The 19,618-nt window shown below is 32.5% G+C and overlaps 1 protein-coding gene across 1 annotated transcript in view; it reads left to right on the top strand.

Annotated features, from left to right (window-relative positions):
* Positions 1–8,838, top strand: part of LOC145297619 (protein phosphatase 1F-like) — a 308,056-nt gene extending 299,218 nt beyond the window's left edge. Inside the window, exons 5-7 of the mRNA XM_080143697.1 lie at positions 1,198–1,341; positions 4,334–4,430; positions 6,302–8,838. Of these exons, the coding sequence (XP_079999823.1) occupies positions 1,198–1,341; positions 4,334–4,430; positions 6,302–7,584 (1,524 nt within the window). The 3' untranslated portion in view covers positions 7,585–8,838. The remainder of the gene's footprint in view (positions 1–1,197; positions 1,342–4,333; positions 4,431–6,301) is intronic.
* Positions 8,839–19,618: the final 10,780 nt, after the last annotated feature.

Raw genomic sequence — 19,618 nt, 5'->3', positions numbered from 1 at the left:
TTTACCAGGATGAACGCTATTGGGTTTTAATCAAGATTGTGGTTTCTGCTGCCTATTTGGATGGATAATTAGGCGTGTTCAAATGGAGAAGAAAGCCATTCTGAACATGGAGAAGGGTGGATTCTTTCATGTTATTTGAAACGAAGATAATCATTAATCAGAAGGGACCATATCTTGCTTGTCAACATTATCTGATCTGCAGAGCAGAAACCAGAAATAAAACAAAAAAATTGACAATCTCGATTATAACCCCACTTGCAACAACACAAGTTGTATCCAGTTAGTCTGAATCAATCAGTACAGACCGATCAATTCTGTATGTGACACTAGAAAATTGTTTTGATCTATGATAAATCAGGAAGTTATCAAAATCAATGTATTTAGTGACAAGCAATATGGATTTTATCATGCAAGACCAATAGCTGACATATTGACTGTAATATCACATAGGATTAGTGAATACATTGATGAGGCTCCATGTCCAGATTGATCATTCTTGACATATCAAAGGCTTTTGAGAGAGTTTAGTTCAATAGTTTGCTTCACAAGCTTAGAAATGTTTTTGCAACCATTGAATCATTTCTCTCTGATAAAAGTAGTTTCTGATGGGCAGAAGTTTGAAGCACATGGTATCAATGCCGGTGTATCTCAAGGATCTATTCTTGACCCTAAATTAGCTTCTAAACCTTATTCTAAGATCATTCTGTGACATTTGTGCAGACGAAACAACTGCTTATGGCAACACTTCAAAGAGCATTGGTTGTCAGGCTGTTGTTAATTCTCTTTTTTAATCTGGAACATGTGGAGCACTTAAAAAACTAAGTTTCTCTCCTTTCACCACCAATGCTCTGATCCTGGTTTTTTGCTTCAGTTAAAATAAATGGTTGTCAGCTTTAGGGCCCTTACTTTGATAAGCTCCTAGAATTGACTTTCACTCCAGACCTGAAATTTGATTTGATTTGAGGGATTTTAGTCTTGAAAATAAATATTTTCAAGACTAAAATCGCTCAAATCAAATCCCAAAAATGTAAAAGCAAATATAATTTTCAAAACTAAAAATCGTTTAAACTAAATACAAAAAAAAATTTTTATTTTAAATATTTTATTTACGCCTATCTCCATTTGTTTTTATTTGTATTTTTAGTTTATGCAGCAACAAATTAATGTTATTAGCTATTTGCTTTGTTTAACTTTCAGAGTTTAAGAAGTGGCACAACTGGTATTAATGCCCTAATCAGAGGTTCCACAGTGTACATAGGTTGGTTGGGAGATTCTCAGGCCGTACTTGTGCGGAATGGTCAATTGATCAACTTGACTAACCCACATACACCAGAAAGAGAAGTAAGTTGTTTTCTTAATTTTTTTTTTTTTCTTTTTTTTTTTTAATGAAAATTGCTCCAGACATGGCATAAAGCCATTTGATGTATGGATCTAAAAAAGAAAATATCATTTCAAGATCTAAAACATTAGCCAACGCTAAGTTTGGATGAATAGATTCCGACCTAAAAAATAGCAATTCTTCCTCCTTTGTCAGAAACATTGCTCATGGCATCTGATGACTAAAGGACAAAATAAGGAGAGCGAGTTATATGACCAAAAGTAAACACGAGGTTCACTTTTTACTTAACTAAAATATTTAATTTTTTTTTTTCATTGTAAGATTTTATTTTTGATTTGTTGTGCTGCTTTATTTTGGAGGGGGTGGGGGTAAACGATTAGAATTGACGACCAAAGGGAGCTAACTCCTTTCTATTTCAGGCAATGTTATCCCCCTACCCACACCTTTTAACTCTGATATCTTAGTGTTAGTTCATGAGAGAACAGGGTGAGAGAGATGCTAGCAGGCACCGTTAAAAGGATGGGTTTGATCTCGGGTAAATAAAAATGAAGATAAATTACCTCTGTTCGTGATAGTTGTGATACACAAGCTCAAGTGATATCAGACTGAGACTAATAGATGTAATTTCTATCATTCTATGTGTTGCCTCTTTGTTACAAAAAATGTCTACATCAACTGTGAATGTCTTCATTGCATCTACTATTTTCTGTTATTCATGTGCTACATGTATATTTGGCTTTGGGTATAATCGTGGCTACCGTGGTATAATCTCCTGCAAGGCATTAATAGTTATGATGTGATAACACCTCCATTCATAACACGTACAAACTGGCTATCATTTGTTAACTTACTTGTAATTGCACTACACATCTGGTGTACCAAATACTTATAATTACCACAAAAAAATAAAGTTGTGCTTGACTCCATTTTCATAAATTGACCAGAGGGAACATTTTTTCTTTATGGAAGCTTTCCAATATTACAATCAGTGATCATCACTTTGACCTTGATAACATTCATTCTCAGTCCTTTATTTTCCACAGCATTCTATTATTTCACAAGCAAGTACTTAATCATCAACCTATAAAAGCCCAAAAGCAATCAGAACTACCTGGACAATACATCTAAGACACAGATTAATTTAGCTGTAGCTTTGGGAAATAAAAGCAATGACATTTCATTTTTTTTTTTTTTTTAATAAAAATTGGACTAAATTAATATATTTTTGGGTTTAGTTTTATTTTTTTCCCTTTTTTAATTTGCTGCCCTTTTGTTTTATTTATTTTTTTTTTTTTATTTTTTTTTTTGCTTCCTTTGCTTCTATTTATGAAATTTTGCTTTATTTCTCTTTTTTCCATTTAAAAAAAGTTTTTTTTTTTAAAATATATTTGTTATACTATAATAATATGGGTATAATCTCCTGCAAGGTATTAATAGTTATGATGTGATAACACCTCCATTCATAACACGTACAAGCTGGTTATCATTTCTCAACTTACTCGTAATTATACTACACTTCTGGTGTACCAAATACTTACAATTATCCAAAAAAAATCAAGTTGCGCTTGACTCCCTTTCCATAAATTGAGTAGAGGAATTTTATTTTTTTTTTTTTTAATGTGAATTTTCCAATATTAGTAATATTCACTCTCAGACCTTTAATTTCCATATCATTTCCCCAAAAACCACCGAATATATGTCAACCTATGTCACGGTAACATTTATTGAGCGAGTTTTAACAGTATTTTATCCAATTTTTTATTTATAACACCTTTTCCGAAACTTACCGTGTTAAAGAGAGAGTCAGACGCCATCTTGAATTTTCCAATACATCGGTAAACACTGTATGGTTTTCGAGCTGAATAAACATGTTACATTGAATAAAAACACAAAAATTATATCCAGTTTGGTAGAAAAGTAACTTATCTTGCCTTTGATAACATTTATTTGTTATATATTTGTTTTTTGACAACTTTTTCGAATCTATGTGTACAGTAATATAAACCCGGAATTTCAAATAGAACTTATTTAAAATATGGAGATTGCTTGCTTTCATTCTGTCTACCAGAATCGTCTAAAAGTTTTAAATAATTTGTATTTTTTCGAAAATTACTGGATGCAGCATTACATAACCTGAAAATGGTTGATATGTCATAAAATAACCAAAATAAACTCTATGAATAAATATTTGAAGATAGAAAGAACTTCAGACTTAAAAACTTATATTCTTGGTATCATTCACACTGAAGCTTAAATCAACTAAGATTTCTACTTGGTCATGGCTGACAGAATGATAGTGAACTACCCATGGATTAAATAAAGGGTTCCATTAAAGATTCTGTATAGATTTTAGAGTTTGACAAGATACACCTAAAGAAAGTCAACAGAAGCATTTTGAGAATAACATCCAAGATGAGAACTAGTCCAAATGATCTAAATTATTAATCCTCATCTTCAAAATTCTGAAAGAAAGTGATTCTTCCACTGCCAATTTAAAATAAAGAAAATGAATATTTTACCAAAATGACTGGATCCGGCTTTAAATAACCCAAAATGGTTTGATATGCAAAACAACCAAACTAAACAAAATAATACACCAGCATTTTTTTTTTATTTATTAGTTTTAATACAAAACTATTTCCAATTTCAGTGAAACGAGTTTCAGCTTAGTTACTTAATGAATTTTTTTGTTTGAATTGTTTCTTTTCCTCAGGAAAACATTTTTACGGGTTATAAATTTGCTAATAAACTAAGAACAAACATTGCAAAACAAACAAAAAAATTAATAACAATATTCCCGAGCCTTGCTGGATCGGGTCAGCTAGTTATCCAATAATTTTTTTTTTTACTGTAATATCCTTAATGCATTGTTACAATATGTTCATATATAAGTTTTTATATGCATCCTCATAACTTCAATAAGATTGTCTTTAGTCTGTTTTTTTTTTTTAAATTGTTTTATTTCTTTCTATGTTTTATTTCTTTCTATGTCAGGATGAGAAACGTCGGATTGAGGATCTTGGTGGTATTGTGTTGTTAGTGAATGGAGTGAGTCGTGTTAATGGAAACATTTCTGTCTCGAGAGCCATCGGTGAGTGATCAATCTTTCTACAGTAAATGCTGTCTATTTTCTTTGGGTTTTTTTTTTTATTATTTTTATTTTTTTTTATTTATATATTTATTTATTATTTTTTTTTTTTCAAGACAACACAAAACACAGTTGAAATTTTAGAAATCAAATCATATTCGGTTCAAATTGAATTTTAGGGTTTGAAAGTTTGCTAGAACATCACCGTACATTAATAAAAGAACACATACAAAAAAAAAACCCAGACAAATCATGTGTGCTTCCTACCTCCTGCAACCACTACTATTCAAATAAATAAAGAACAGATTATCACCTCTGTGATCACTTCAACTTAAATAGGTAAAACATGAGTTATCTCGTCCTTGCAATAACTTATACTTGAATGAGTACGACTTGAAATCGAATAAGTAAAAACATGAGTTATCCTCTCTTAAGATCATTTTATTTGAATTCATCTTCTTGGCAGTACTCCGCAAATGAAGATTCTGGGGTTTTCCACATCGACTGTTGAATACATAAAACGTACGATTATATTTTGCAATCACTACTACTTGAATAAGTACAAACATTAATTATCCCCCCTTGCGATCACTTCTAATTAAATAATATAAACAGTCATTAATCACAACTTTTGCGGAATTAGAGACAACTAATGAGATTTTCTTCAGTTAATCTTTATTTAAAAAGAAAATTCAGTTTAGATGAAGTGTTTTTATTAATCACTACAAGGTTAAATTTTATTATATCTTCTCTGCTTTCATAGCCACATTTAGAGGTGCATTTAAATAAAATGCTGTCCATGTTTTCGTATTTTAAGACAACACAAAACACAATTGGAATTTTTGAAATCAAAATATAAGTGTGCATCGTATTATATTCAGTTCAACATCCATTTTACATTCTGGCATATGTTGGATGGCGTTTAAAAAATTTACTTTGAAAGTAGCTTATCTCTAGCCAAGTCATTATTTAGATGACATAACCTGAAATGCAACAGATTTTCTTAGAAATTCATTTTCTTAGTTGATTGAATGGCATCCATACAATGGAAATGTATATCTCAGACTCCTATAAGGATATTGGAGATAAATTGTAATATCTATATATATTCTGACACTACACTAACCAGATTATTTAGATAAATACTTTTACAATTTTAACAAAAGGACTACAATAATATCTGGGGGGGGGGTCTCACTAAATATCCACAGAATGCCAATATTAATGATCCCATTTATTAAAAAAGAGGATAAAAGGTTATACCATACAACGAACATTAAAGCACCTTCTATTCCCCTTATTAATAAATAGGATCTCCCAATCACCGAAAATGCAATGTAAAAAAAAAAAATAAATAAATAAAATTTTTTAAAAATCTCACTTTTGAACCATATGTGAAACTAAAATATACCTTCTTAGACTTCTGGAAAGGATTCAAAGGTAGTATATGTTCTGTCTAAAGATATTATAATGATATTGTGCAGTTTCCGTTCATGCCAGACGTCCATACAATGGAAACAAACTGTTATAAGGATATTGAAGAAAAACCGTAATAACCTGATATATTCTGACACTACATTAACCAAATTACTTGGATAAATACTTATACAGTTTTAACAAAAGGGCTACAATGATATCACAGATTCTCCATTCACGTTCAACATCCACAGAATGCCCAGCAGCGATATATTACATATGAAAGATGCCGCTGTAGAATTTCCATAGGTCTCACTAGTTTATACTAATTTCGCCATGACATGCAAGTACAATGTTTTTACCTGAAATGCATTGAAAACATGTTTTTACCTGAAATGCATGAAAACATAACCAATCTGAACAGGCGCCTAATTTTATTCAACTAATTTTTCTTGCAGGTGATGCCAGCCAAGGGCCTTGTATAAGTAGCGATGCTGATGTTGTTTCATTTGAATTAGATGGTTCCGAAGATTACTTGGTACTAGCTTGCGACGGCGCCTGGGACTGTATCTGCAAAGAGCAACTACCTCACCTCATTTACGACCATGTGCAAAAGAATAACGGCCAATGCTCAACTGTAGCCGAACTGCTCGTCAAATACGCCAGCGAGAACGGTTCCACGGATAACATCTCGGTGATTGTGGTTTTTTTCAAAGAGCTTCTGCCTGACCCCAAGCTGGCCCTGAACGACATCATCAAGGAGAATGGTGAAAACAAGAAGCATGATCATAACCCGAACAGGAACTCGGGTGGGGACGATTCTTCTTCCTCTCAGGGTAGAAACATTGGAGACTTGAACAGCGGTTTCAGAAAACCGGAGAAAGGCTCGAAATTCTGTGGCAATGAGAAGCTGATTCCTTGTTTTGGTGGCCGACAGCCATGTGAAATCCAAATCAGCGAAGGAGTAACAACATCTACGATATCTTACGATAAAAATGGTAAGCATATCCGACCTTCTAGGATGGAGGCATCCAGAATGCAGAAAAGATGTTATGATTGCGATTATTCTCCTTCAGCATCCGAATCAAACTGTCTGAATCTTTTAGACAAGAAGATTTTAGACACATCTTTAGAGCGGATGCATTGGATCCTGCTGGATGGTCTGAAACGCCACTGTACACAGTTGGGTGGTCAGTCATTCACTGATAGCCCGATCTGTGGTCAGCTTACATGTATGTGCCTACAGAATCTTCGCAAAGCCATGTTGTCATCATCTCAAGTTGTCGGAACCTGTGAGTGCGATCTGTGTAGATGGCAGAAGGTTCATAGGCTAGGACCCGACGCTGAAAGTCTCCAAAGCGATCATATATGTGCACCTTCCTATACATTACCACCAACGTCATCATCGTCTTCGTCGTTAGATTGTTCATCGCTTGCAACTCCTACCTCAGCTCAAGCTCTTTTCTCACCGGATGTGACCATGATTTCATCCCTCGACCAATTTGCTGCTTCATCGCTGTTGTTGTTTCTTCCGCGGTTGTGTCCCCGACATGTGACCCTCTTAACTGCTTACTGTTCATCCCTTACCTGCCGCAAGTTGTTAGCAGCTCACTCCAGGGTTTCCCCAACACGGTGCCTACTTCGTCATCCACACAGCATAGCTACCCATTTTGCATCGAGCCACTCATGGGTTGGTGCTGTCAAGTCAACGTGTCCGGTTGTCCTCAGTGCTACATCATGACACTGCCGGTATCGTCATTTGTTGGCGGCAGGCTGACCAATTGATTTGACCGGTGGTGGCGGTTGTATGAGAGACGGGGGGGGGGGGGAATATGTTTTAAAACCAGTTTCCAGCTCTTACGGACTGGTAGAAAATCCATCCTAGTTGTTAGAAAATTCATTTTCTGTTAAACGTGTTTTTTTTTTCCTCCACTTCTAAAAGATTTTTTTTTTTTAATTAAAATATTTAACTTGAAAGATTTTTAAAGACTTTTTGTCTTTTATCAAAACAAAAAGTCGAGGGTGCGTGCAAGAGACATTAAGGTTATGGAAATCAGCAAAATGAGTTTGAATCCTGTCAGGTTTTTTTTATTTTTTTAAAATGTTTGCTTACATATTAATATCATCATTGGAAAAAAAAAAGTATACCCTCCCCCCTTTCCTCCTCCACCATAGTACTTTTTTATTTTATTATTATTATTATTATTATTGTTGTTGTTCTCATTTTGTTTGTGATCTTCACAATGCTGTGGCCGATATAACAGTGTTTGTGCATTATAAATGGATATGTAAAAAAACAAAAATAAAATAATGCCTTATAAGTAAAAAAAAAACAAGTATGTACGTACTTGTAATGTAGAAATTAGTAAAAATTCCAAAAATTATGAAAAATGATTGAATAAAAGATCTGCTCAAATTATTCTAAATCTGACATTGTTTTATTTGAAATATTGAAAGTTAAGTTAAAACAAGGGAGATAAGTCAGTTTGTCATAGGGAATTGGCCGAAATAGAAGAAACTGACAAAACTGCAGTTATTCACTAAATTTTATTGGTGCTTGTTAAGCTATAGTCGACAAATCAATTTTTTAAATATATTGTTTTAAACAAAAACAATATTATATACTTAATTGTCATGTTGGAAATAGTAATATATCCAAATATTACTCAAATTCATTGAGTAGAACAACTGCTATTGTGTTTTTAGTTGAAAAAAAAAAAGAAAGTCTATTGCTATAGACAACAAATATTGCGGCTATGATACAAGTAATCTGATATTCTTTTTCGAGTTATGTCCCCTGTGTGTAGATTCCCACTGTCTACTTCATAACGTCTAAGAAAAATGTGATTTTACCTAACTTTCCATAAAAATTACTTTTAACTATAAACAACTATATCCTCGATTTTTCATAATTTTTGGATATATTACTGTTTTCGACACAACAATTAAGTACGTAATATTGATTTTGCTTAAAGCGAACTATTTAAAAAAAAAAAAAAAATTGATCTATCGACTGTATCTTGACAAGTACCATTTTCTTTTTTTTCTTGCGATTTTTCTAATCTGTCTTGTTTTTTTTTTTTTTTTTTTTTTTTAGGGGGTGGGGAGCGCTTAATAATTTCAACATGACACATTATTATGTGATAGTATATTTACTTAAAACGTATCTTTTTTTAATATTCATTTATAATGCACAAGCACTGATATATAACTTCCGACCTTCTTCAAGGGCATCATTTCAAATTTGGAAATCTTGAACTTGGCAACCTTTATGTCAAACTCTAGAGCCTTTCCAACTGAACTTTTTATTTAATCCACAGAGGAGGGGAGTTATAAATTGTCATGACTCCGTAAGATGTGACCGGGTAGAATTGTGTTCAGTTTTATACTATCCTAAATTCATATCGCCTGACCTTCTACGTCTAGAAAATTGTCGCTTTGAACAGATTCTTTACTAACACTTTGACTTTGCCTTCAGGTCGAGATCAAAGTGTAGTATCTGTTCTTCAAATGCTGCACTTCAATTTCTTGTTTTCTGTCAGTGGAGGAGAAATCCTTCACGACTGAGACAATTTTTATTTTTGTTCCTTTTCTCCACATTAAAAAACGACCCTGGTGTCTAGCTCTGTCCTGTGGGGAGACATTGTAAATAGGAACACTTTGAACCGAATTTGGACACGTAGTGTAATGTTGGTTAGTGAGCGAGTCTTCTGGAGGCTGAAAGATCAATCCTTACTTAAGTCAACAAATTTTCTTTCTTTTTTTTTTTTTGCATTTTCACCCCAAACAAGGCACATTGCCACTTTGATATAGAGGGCTACTATCAGGGACATAAGCTACAGGGGTACTATGTGGGGAGTTGGGCAGCAAGATGTTGGTTCACGTTACACTTGAACTTCTGCATGTCAGTACAGTTAGGGAAGCAGGAACCCAGAAGGGAATTCCAAAGTCTAGCGGTTCTGGGGAAGAATCTACTGGAGTAGAAGACTCTCTTACATTTAGGGATCTCTACTGTGAAGGTGTGTAGCTGCTTGTTGGGTTTGTCGGGGGTATATATATCGAAGGGGTATAAGTGCTTGCAGTTTGCCACAACATTCTCCGTTAAAGTACGTGTAGAACAGGCAGAGGGATGCTACATTTCATCGATGGGACAGAGGCTGAAGCTTAGATAACAGTTCAGGACCTATCAGGTTGGCGACTCTCTTTTGAACCTTGTCTAGGAGCGAGAGACTAGTAGCAAATGCACCAGCCCAAATATGACAACAATACTCCATACATGAGCGAATGATGGTCTTATAGAGGTACAGGATACTTTCAGGCGTTAGTAGCTTTCTAGCACAGTAGAGAGAATAACACAAATTAACACGATTCTAACCTGGTCATGACTGACAGAATGAGAATGATCTACCCCTATGGATTCGATAAAAGATTCAATTCGACTAGGAGATTACTAAGTTTAAAAAGATGCACTTGGAGAAGGTCAGAGATTACATCAGCCGAAACGTTGTTGAATATAAAAATCTGGATGAGAATAGTAATCTAAAAGGATATAAATTATAAATCCTCATCTCGTAAATTCTGGAATCCATTTTTTAATTTTCTTTTTTATAGTTACCAGCTGTTATAAAATAGCAGTTTGTTTTAAATTAATTGACGGCATGTACTGCATTCTGCCGTTGAATAATATATGCAACGGATGATATACTGCAGCACAGACAAAACCAAATATTAAAAGAAATTTTTTTTTTTTTTTAAATAGATTTGTTTGTCAAAAGACATGTAAAGAAGGGAGAGGAAAAATTGTTTGGTTAATAAATTCAAAGTGCTTGTGTTGCGACTAAAAATGTATTGCATCAAAGTGCACATTATATATATATATATATATATATATATATATATATATATATATATATATATAAAGAGAATATAAAAATGTATACTTTTTAAAGAATATATTCCTTATGAAATAGAAAAATTCTTGTGAAAATAAGCTCAATGAGACTGGATAATCACCTTCAGAGCATATATATTGTAAATTTACATTCCAATTACCACAAAATGTCAATCCACAATCATGATTCTTTTTAATATTTTTTGTTTTAGCAAATTTTTATATATTTTTTTTTGTGTAAGTGAATTTTTATATTTATTTTTCCATATGGAAAAAGTAAATATAAAAATTCCCCTATATAAAAAAAAAAAAAAGAATAAATAAACTTATATAGAAAATAAAAAAAATTATGGTTGTGGACTGACGTTTTGTGGTAACTAGAATAAATATATATATATATATATATATATATATATATATATATATATATATATATATATATATATATATATATATATATATACACACACTTTTTTATTTGTTTTACATAAGCATTATTATGTCAGTACACATTCATTCACAGTCAGTAATGGATTACTGACTGAACTTTTGTATAAACAATATCGCCTGAAGAGGTCTCTAGTTACTTGTATCTGGCTGACCGATACATGCTCATGAATGTGTAGTGACATGAATGTGTATGTAAAACAAATAAAAAGTATATCTGGCTCTACTTTGGTATTGAGCACTCTTGCATCAACCTTGTTAAAACTTCATTGGTTGCTTCACCTCTGAAAAATATTAACCTGAAATATATATATATATATATATATATAAAATTAAATGATGAAAAAGAAAATTGAGATTATTTATTGCCTTGTTAAATGTTCAAACCAGAAAGAATATAATAATAGTTTTTTTGTTTGTTTTGTTTTTTTTCTTATTCTTTGGAGTTTCAAAAATTATGGTTTTCACTTCAGAGAAAATAATCGAGAATGTAAAAAGAGCTTAATTGTTTGCATAAAATTGAAAACTTTGAAAAATTGTGCATGCAAGCAGTGTTTGAAGACGGTAAATACAGGGGGGGGGCCTGTGTTTGAATATTTGTTGATTCAATAAATAATGTAAATTTTATTTTAATGCTTTATCTAGAATATTGAGCATCCTTTTATCAAGTTAAGATCTAATATAAAATATATTTTTTATATTATCATAAATATACAGGGAGGGAGATTATATAAAGGAAATTAGATTTGTAAGAAAAAATAAAATTGTTGGTGTATGGAATGAGTGGATAAGAATGAAGACAAATAATTAAAAAATATTAACATAGAAACATGTTTAAAGCATTCATGATGTGTATAATACACACACACACACACACACACACACATATATATATGCTAAGTTCTACTTGTGTGTTGAGCACTGTTGAAGTAAAAACTGAAAACAGTATATAATTTTATAATATTATATGTATGCATACATGAAATAATAATAATAATAAATTATTTATATCTATAGTAAGGATTCAACATTCAGAAGACTGTCATATATATATATAAATTATATATATAAAATAAAAATCTTGATATTGAAAATTTATTCAAATTAAAAAAAAACAAACTTATAAACCTATAAGGACAGGTATACAAAATTTTAATTATTCAACAATAAGAAAAACCTTATTTCATAGTTTCGAAGAATGCAAATTTTCTCATCAGAGGGAAGAGGTTTGCAAAATATACAATAAATTGTGCAGGTTAATGTATCACAGGAAACAAATGATATGGACTTTATCATATTTGTGTCAAAAAAGTCATTAAACAGTTTGAGACAGCTTAAAGAGATTCAAGAGGATTGAGAAAGCAAGAGATGGAAAAAAGGGAGAAAAAGGATATGATACTAGCAAGCCACCCAGTATTGCCCAGTCATAAAGTATGGTTAAATATGATCCTTTAATTTATGCAGATTTTATATTTTTATTTTATTATAGAGCCAATTCCCTATTGATTATTATATTGTACCCAATAATCAGTAGTGATTTCAAAAGTTTAGGTAGGCTCGAAACCAAAACATATAGCTCTTCAGCCTTATTTGTTACCCTCTGAGCCACGTCCATATGCATATAAAAATGTTCAGCTATGAACCTGATGTAACAGAGTATGGCGGCTGTATGCTAATACTGAGTCACATGTGAAGTAACATGATGGTAAGAAAAAGATTATAAAAACCATGTGTGCACAGACTGACATTGATATTCAAGAGGGTAGAGATTAGACAGAAGGAGCACGATCGATCACGTTTTATTCGTGAAAGTACCCAGAAATGTTATTAAAAAAAAGTCGCATTATTACTTATGTTCCTTGCCGCATACTCTGCTACAACATGTTGGGTCCTGTGTATCTACACATTAACACATGTGTAAACATGTATGTAATGTTACACAAAGAGTACAGCATTTTTGGCATTAAATAACCTCAAAAGCTCAGCCAAGTTCTCCTTGATGGTGATTGTCCAGGTCCTCAGCTACACCTACACCACCCAAGTAGAGAGAGAGAGAGGCTCTCACCACCACCTTTGTACTGCCCGAATACTTGTGTAGTTTTGTCCCCCATGTTCTATTGAGATTGACAAATTTTTGAGAAACATTATGCAAGAAAAGTACACACAATTTTTTTTATTCATTACTAAGGTTTTAATGCTTCAAAAATTAATTCTGAAAGAACTTATTCAGAGATGTGAGTTCTGCCCGTCTTTTTTTATTTATTTTTTTTTTTTTTTCTATTTTTTTTTTTTTAATCTAGAAAAGGTGAATTTCTACTCGGCTCACCAGAGGCTCTCATATATGTGAGTTCTCAGGGTTTCTTTTATCAAAATTCATTTTTATAAAATGAGTCGCAAAGTTTGTCAATATTTTCCATACATCATCAACTCTCTGATCCCCATCTTCCATCAATTGAAATGGAGGGCTCTCGTCTTGGAGAAGCTTCATGTTTTGACAAGCTTCTGGGCTTGACCTTTACTCCTGATCTGAAATGGAACATGTACATCAAATCTGTTGCCAAGGTCGCTGGAAGAACGGTGGGATCTTTCTACCGCTCCAGCAGATATCTCACTGCTGATGCAATTCTCTATCTATATAAAAGCCAAGTACGTTCAGGGATGGAGTATTGTTGCCACATCTGGGAAGGAGCAGCTTATCCTGCCTTGACAGAGTACAAAATAGACTTCATAACTTAGTGAGGGATACCCTTTTCTCTTTCCTGCAATCTCTTTCCCATAGAAGGGACGTTGCGAGTCTGTCTTTGTTTTATCGTGACTTCCACGGCAAGTGCTCGTCTGAGCTCCAGTCTTTCTCAAAAAACACCCATCTAGCTGAAACCACTGTCAATAATTTTCCCCACTCTTTAACTGTGCCTAAATCAAAACATAGATTCCATGAACAATGCTTCTTTCTTAGAACTGCACGCCTGTGGAACTCTCTTCCGTTTGCTTGCTTCCCAGCTGATTACAACTTGGTTGTCTTCAAGTCCAACATAAACAAATTCCTGATGAACCGCCCCCTCCCCTTAAGTAATCCAATCTACCAAATTTCCATTAATAACGACTACTACAATATTATACCATTGATTACTGTACACTCAATAACCCTTATCCTCGAGTGGCCTCAGGGCCTTGATAAGTGGTGATTTCTATGTAAAAAAAACACCCAAAAAACACGCCAATGAAATCTAATGCTAAACAGTGCAGATAATGAAATCGGCATAGCTGCTTCAAATACTTCATGTTCTAATATACAAGTGACTGTTAGTGGCCATTCTTTATCTTTTAGATTGGGTATAGATATCATAATAATAGAAATATTCTGCATTCTGCTGAACATTAACTCTGAGGTATCTAACATTATTGACTCCCAATTACTCTTTAATACGTTATTGGGTTAACCAAGGGACATAACTTGCTGGTGTCATACCATAGATATTATATATTTTTTTTAATAATGTTTCAAAAATAAAGTTAAAATGAAAACTTAGAATATTCATGAAATTTATTCATTTAATGGCATATTTTTAATTTAATTTTCATCATTTCATATATTGGTGTAAGATCCTTTCCTTAAATTTAAACAAAAAAAACAGATCTGGCTAAAACATTCATTGGCCAAAGTGTCCTACATTCATGACAAATTCATACTTTAAATTTGGTTGGAATAATGTCCTAAGCATTTACCATGGCAGATTAAAGTTATTGGTATTTCTTATAAAGACTTTCATCCTTACCCTTGTAAGAGAGTCTACTACTGAACATTTATTTTTTTTTAATTTTTTTAATTTTTTTTTTTTTTTTTTTTACCTTATTCAAACAATTCTTTTGAAGTTGTAATTAAATTAAGGGAGATAACTGTCATGAAGTGGATAACATCGCAAACTGACAACCTGGGTGTGCTAAGTTCAATTCCTGTTTGTTCCATTATTTTACTCACTTAGGGATGTTGGCAACCTTCGTAAGGTCCCTCTTGCAAAAATACCAACAACAGGATCAAGTTCTACCATACCGATTCAAACTGATATTATCTAAAGAATAAATCTATATAAAGAAATCAGTAGATGTATATGTGTGTGTACGTGTAAAAATATTTAACAGGTAAACTCTTCAACTACTGGTCACATAACACTAAAATTAACAAACAGGAAATAATAATCATACACTAAGGACGTTTTATAACGAGTAAAATCTTTGTTTGGATGGATGAATAATGCGTACAGAAAAATGTCAGCAAGTTGAAATGCAAAATATTCATTCCAACTTGCTGACATTTTTCTATTATTTTGCACATGCACAAATACATTCATAGCTTGAAGTGGTTTGAATATGTGGGTTGTGCAATAGCTATCAGCACTGTGATTGGAATTGTTGGTATGAGTTTAAATTTTTACCCAATGGAGCAGGGATGGCTTACGAATGTAAAAACCAAGTTCAAATATATTGCGTTTAATTACACTGGTATTGTTGGGGAAAAGGCATGAACCCAGTTTCCTTTGCCTATGAATAAAATAGCTGTCTTTTATGGATTTTTACAATAGTTATTATAAAAATTATAAAGTTATGAAAAAATAATAATAATAAAAAAAAGTAGTGTGTTTATGTATATATATATATATATATATATATATATATATATATAGGCAAGCCAAAACCATATATTGGTATAAACAGATTTATTTGTCGATGTAATAAGAAAAAGCTATAATTGTGGGGTGGGGTTATATGCTCCTAGTAAGGAAAAGCTATAATTGGGGGAGGGGGCTTTATATGCTCTTTATATCATGGTAATTCGAAGCCTAATGCTTCTCATCAGAAGAGGGGCTAGGGGTCTAGGTTGCAAACATTTCAATGCGACATCTAGCTAAGGGGATAATTGGGGGTTATTAAGGTATATAGGGGACAGATGGATGAGGGGTAAACGGATATCTGAGGAGGTTAAACTAATGTAGGTGAAATTTAAGTTAACTGGTGACTTGAGAAATAGGAGAATAAGATGAGGGAGGATGGTGACGATATATATTTTATTTATTGATTTTCAGTGTTTACTTCAACAATGCTCAATACATGAGTAGAGTTAGGTAGTAAGTTATGAAAATGTATATGGCAATTAAGCTACGCAGAATCTTCCACATTTCATCTTCGTATGGACTTATCAGGTTATAATGAATAAAATTTGCATGCATACATAAAAACACTTGGTAACATGAATTTCATGCCTGACTAATCCCTATGGAAATGAAACTCAGAAGATTAGCTTACTTGTCATATATATTTTCATAACTTACTACATTATATAAATGACAAAAGTCTATATTGCAAATTTCAAGATGTTGACCATTTTACCGTTTATTTCTTTAGGTATGTTGAGATGCTCAATTCTTGACAGCACCTGTTTCATAGCACAGAATCATTCATATAATAATTATGTGAATTTTTTAATTCATTCTGCCTTTAACTCATAAACATGGGCATGATTACAAAAATCTGAAATTGGAAGAGAAGTTGCAATTATTTTTCAGTTTGTTACGCTATCTTTGAATGAAATAATTGCAACTTCTCTACTAATTTTTGGAATTTGTAATCATGCCTGTGCCCCTTTATTTTCTTTTATAGTTGATAAGTTCTTTTTTCTTCGGACTGAGTTAAGGGTGGAATAAATTCAAAAAAATGTTAGCGTGTGTGTGTATGTGTGCATGTTTGCTTTTTTTTATTCAAATTCGCTATATTTTTTAATAAGTAAAAGTTTGCTCTTGCCTTCCTTTACCCTCTTATGAAAGTTCTCTCTGAAAACTGAAAATATTAGTTTTGTCATGAAGCCTAAGGCTTCAAGTAATTTATGATAGGGGTGTGAGAGTTAGACTACTTTTTATTTCATCAAAGAATGACTTCCTGTCTCCTTCCCATCACATGCACATTTATTGTCTTTCTCTTAATTTTAACTTTCTTAAAGTTGACACTGTTTGAAGTTGAAAATTGAATCCCACCCCCCACATATCCCTGATATATATATATATATATATATATATATATATATATATATATATATAATTTGTCGTCGGTAGAATTTTCTTTTTCGATCTTTTATTTTCTGAGGTTTAAAAAAAAAAAAAAAAAAAAATTTTCACATCCTTTTCATTTTTATATCGTTTTTTTTTTCTCTCATAATTTCATCGTTTTATTCTCATTAATTTCATTAATAACAATTTTTTATTATTAATATATCAATGCACACAATCAAAATATTTATTTGACAATGGGAAACGGCGGACTTTTAGTCTTCTGTATTTAAAAGAAAAAAAAAGTTGTATACTTTTGTCATTCGTTTTTGTATATTGTATGTAGATACTGACCACTTAATTCACCCAAACCTATTCACAACAACTCACACACTTATACATATATATATATACTAGCATGCTACCCGGCATTTCCCACGGCAAAAGCAACCTACTTCTATTAAAACTTCTGTCTTTCTTTTCCTTCTCAACCCCCACTTCATTTTCTGCCTAGCCCGTTCTTCTCTAACTGGACATACATACACACAGACAACTCTCCTTTGTATAATAGATTCCTCGAGCAATGTATCTGCATTTTATTTCCAAATTAATACATAATAAATTAATAATAATAAAATTAATACATAATAAATTAATAATAATAAAATTAATATGTAATAAATTAATAATTATAAAATTAATATGTAATAAATTAATAGTCATAAAATTAATATGTAATAAATTAATAATCATAAAATTAGTACGTAATAAATTAATAAAAATAAAATTCATACGTAATAAATTAATAATCATAAAATTAGTACGTAATAAATTAATAATGATAACTCTGAAAAACTAATGCTCCTCCTTCCCACGAAACCCGGTCCAGTTGACCCTAAAGTATTAATTTTTTTTCCAAAATTTTAGATATTATTTTCCCCGGGTAAAGCCAATCAAGAATATACTAACTTTGTGAGTGTTTGTTTTGTAGGGTTTTATTTTTTTACTTTTAGCTAGACATATATATTAGGTTGGTGCAAAGATAATGTCGTTTATATTCTATCTCTATCTTATATTTGGTTAATCAGAGAGAACCCCACTCAGACAGAAGTAGTAAGGAGGAGAAAAAGACATCACCCACTAGATATCGAATCCGTTTTTAGTATGCAATAACTGTTTGATTTGTTAATTAAATCGGATTCGTAATTACCACAATTGCTTTCTAGGATTACATGCGTGCATGGAGGATTTGTACTACTTTTGTTTATTTAGAGCGAACCCATAATCCTAAATTGCCTTGTGTTGCATCCACATATTTAGACCAGGGATTCTCAAACTATTTCCTCGCACATATTACCCTTTTATCCTACCTAATGTTGTTGGCGTGCCTTTTCTTTGGGATAGGTAGTGTAGTACCTGTTCTGAAGTCATGATACCATCCTATCAGGGATTGCCATCTCCTTTTGTTTGAGGTGGGATAGTGATATGTTAGCAAAAATATGCAAATCTTAAAGTAGATGGCAAATCGCATTTGTTTGTTGTTTTGAAATTTATCTTTTCTACTAGACTGTCGACCTGTTGAGAAATGCAATATTCTTTTGAAAAAGAAAGAAAAAAAGAGAGAGAAAAAAAAAAAAGAAATCTATTGAGCATTAAAAAGTATTGGTAAAATTTGTTATGCCTCATTTGGGTTTATTGACACTAATACAATGAACCATGAATTGTTTCCCCCCAGTTTATAAAGAGAAAATTAGGAATTTGCTTGTGCCCTTCCTACATGTCAGTTGTCTTACATGAAGTGATTATCAGCAGAAATTAAACACGTATTGTAGGTATTTGGTTCTCTCCCACAACACAAACTGTAACACTAGGACTGAAGAGTGGGATGGAAGAAGTCAGCGCTCCAGAGGAGGAGCTCTGATACTGCGAAAGATGCCTGTACAGCCCTGCCGACATTCTCGGCAGACGTGCCTCAGATGATTAGCAATAAAGAGAGAAGGTAAAGCCTGGGAGGATTGACCCCCTAAAACTGCATAGAACCAGCATTACACCACAGTCAACAGGGAACAGGTCATTACAGAAATGGTCTAGTCTCTGTTGATGTTAGGGGCTGAGGATAAGATATTTCTATATTTAAATGTACTGCTCTATAACAGCTATTCTCATAGAGAGAATATTTTTCTTTCATTTATCTCCCCTTCCTCTATCTTCTTCCCCCTCTCTATCCCTTTCCTACCTCCTCTGTCCTCCTCTCTATATCTTCCTCTCTCTTCCTCTATCTCCCTCTTTCTTATAGATAAAGGAGTGGAGTAGCAGTTATTCAAAACTGTATGTGCGAAAATATGCCTAGAACCATTATCTATTAATAACAGAGACTTTGATAGCTGTCTGAATCCAAA

The sequence above is a fragment of the Euprymna scolopes genome, chromosome 2 (assembly GCF_053919585.1).
Source record: "Euprymna scolopes isolate OS-2025 chromosome 2, ASM5391958v1, whole genome shotgun sequence".
NCBI classification, from domain to species: Eukaryota; Metazoa; Mollusca; class Cephalopoda; order Sepiida; family Sepiolidae; genus Euprymna; species Euprymna scolopes.
The sequence above is the reverse complement of the archived record's forward strand: the minus strand, read 5'-3'. Positions and strand labels throughout refer to the sequence as shown.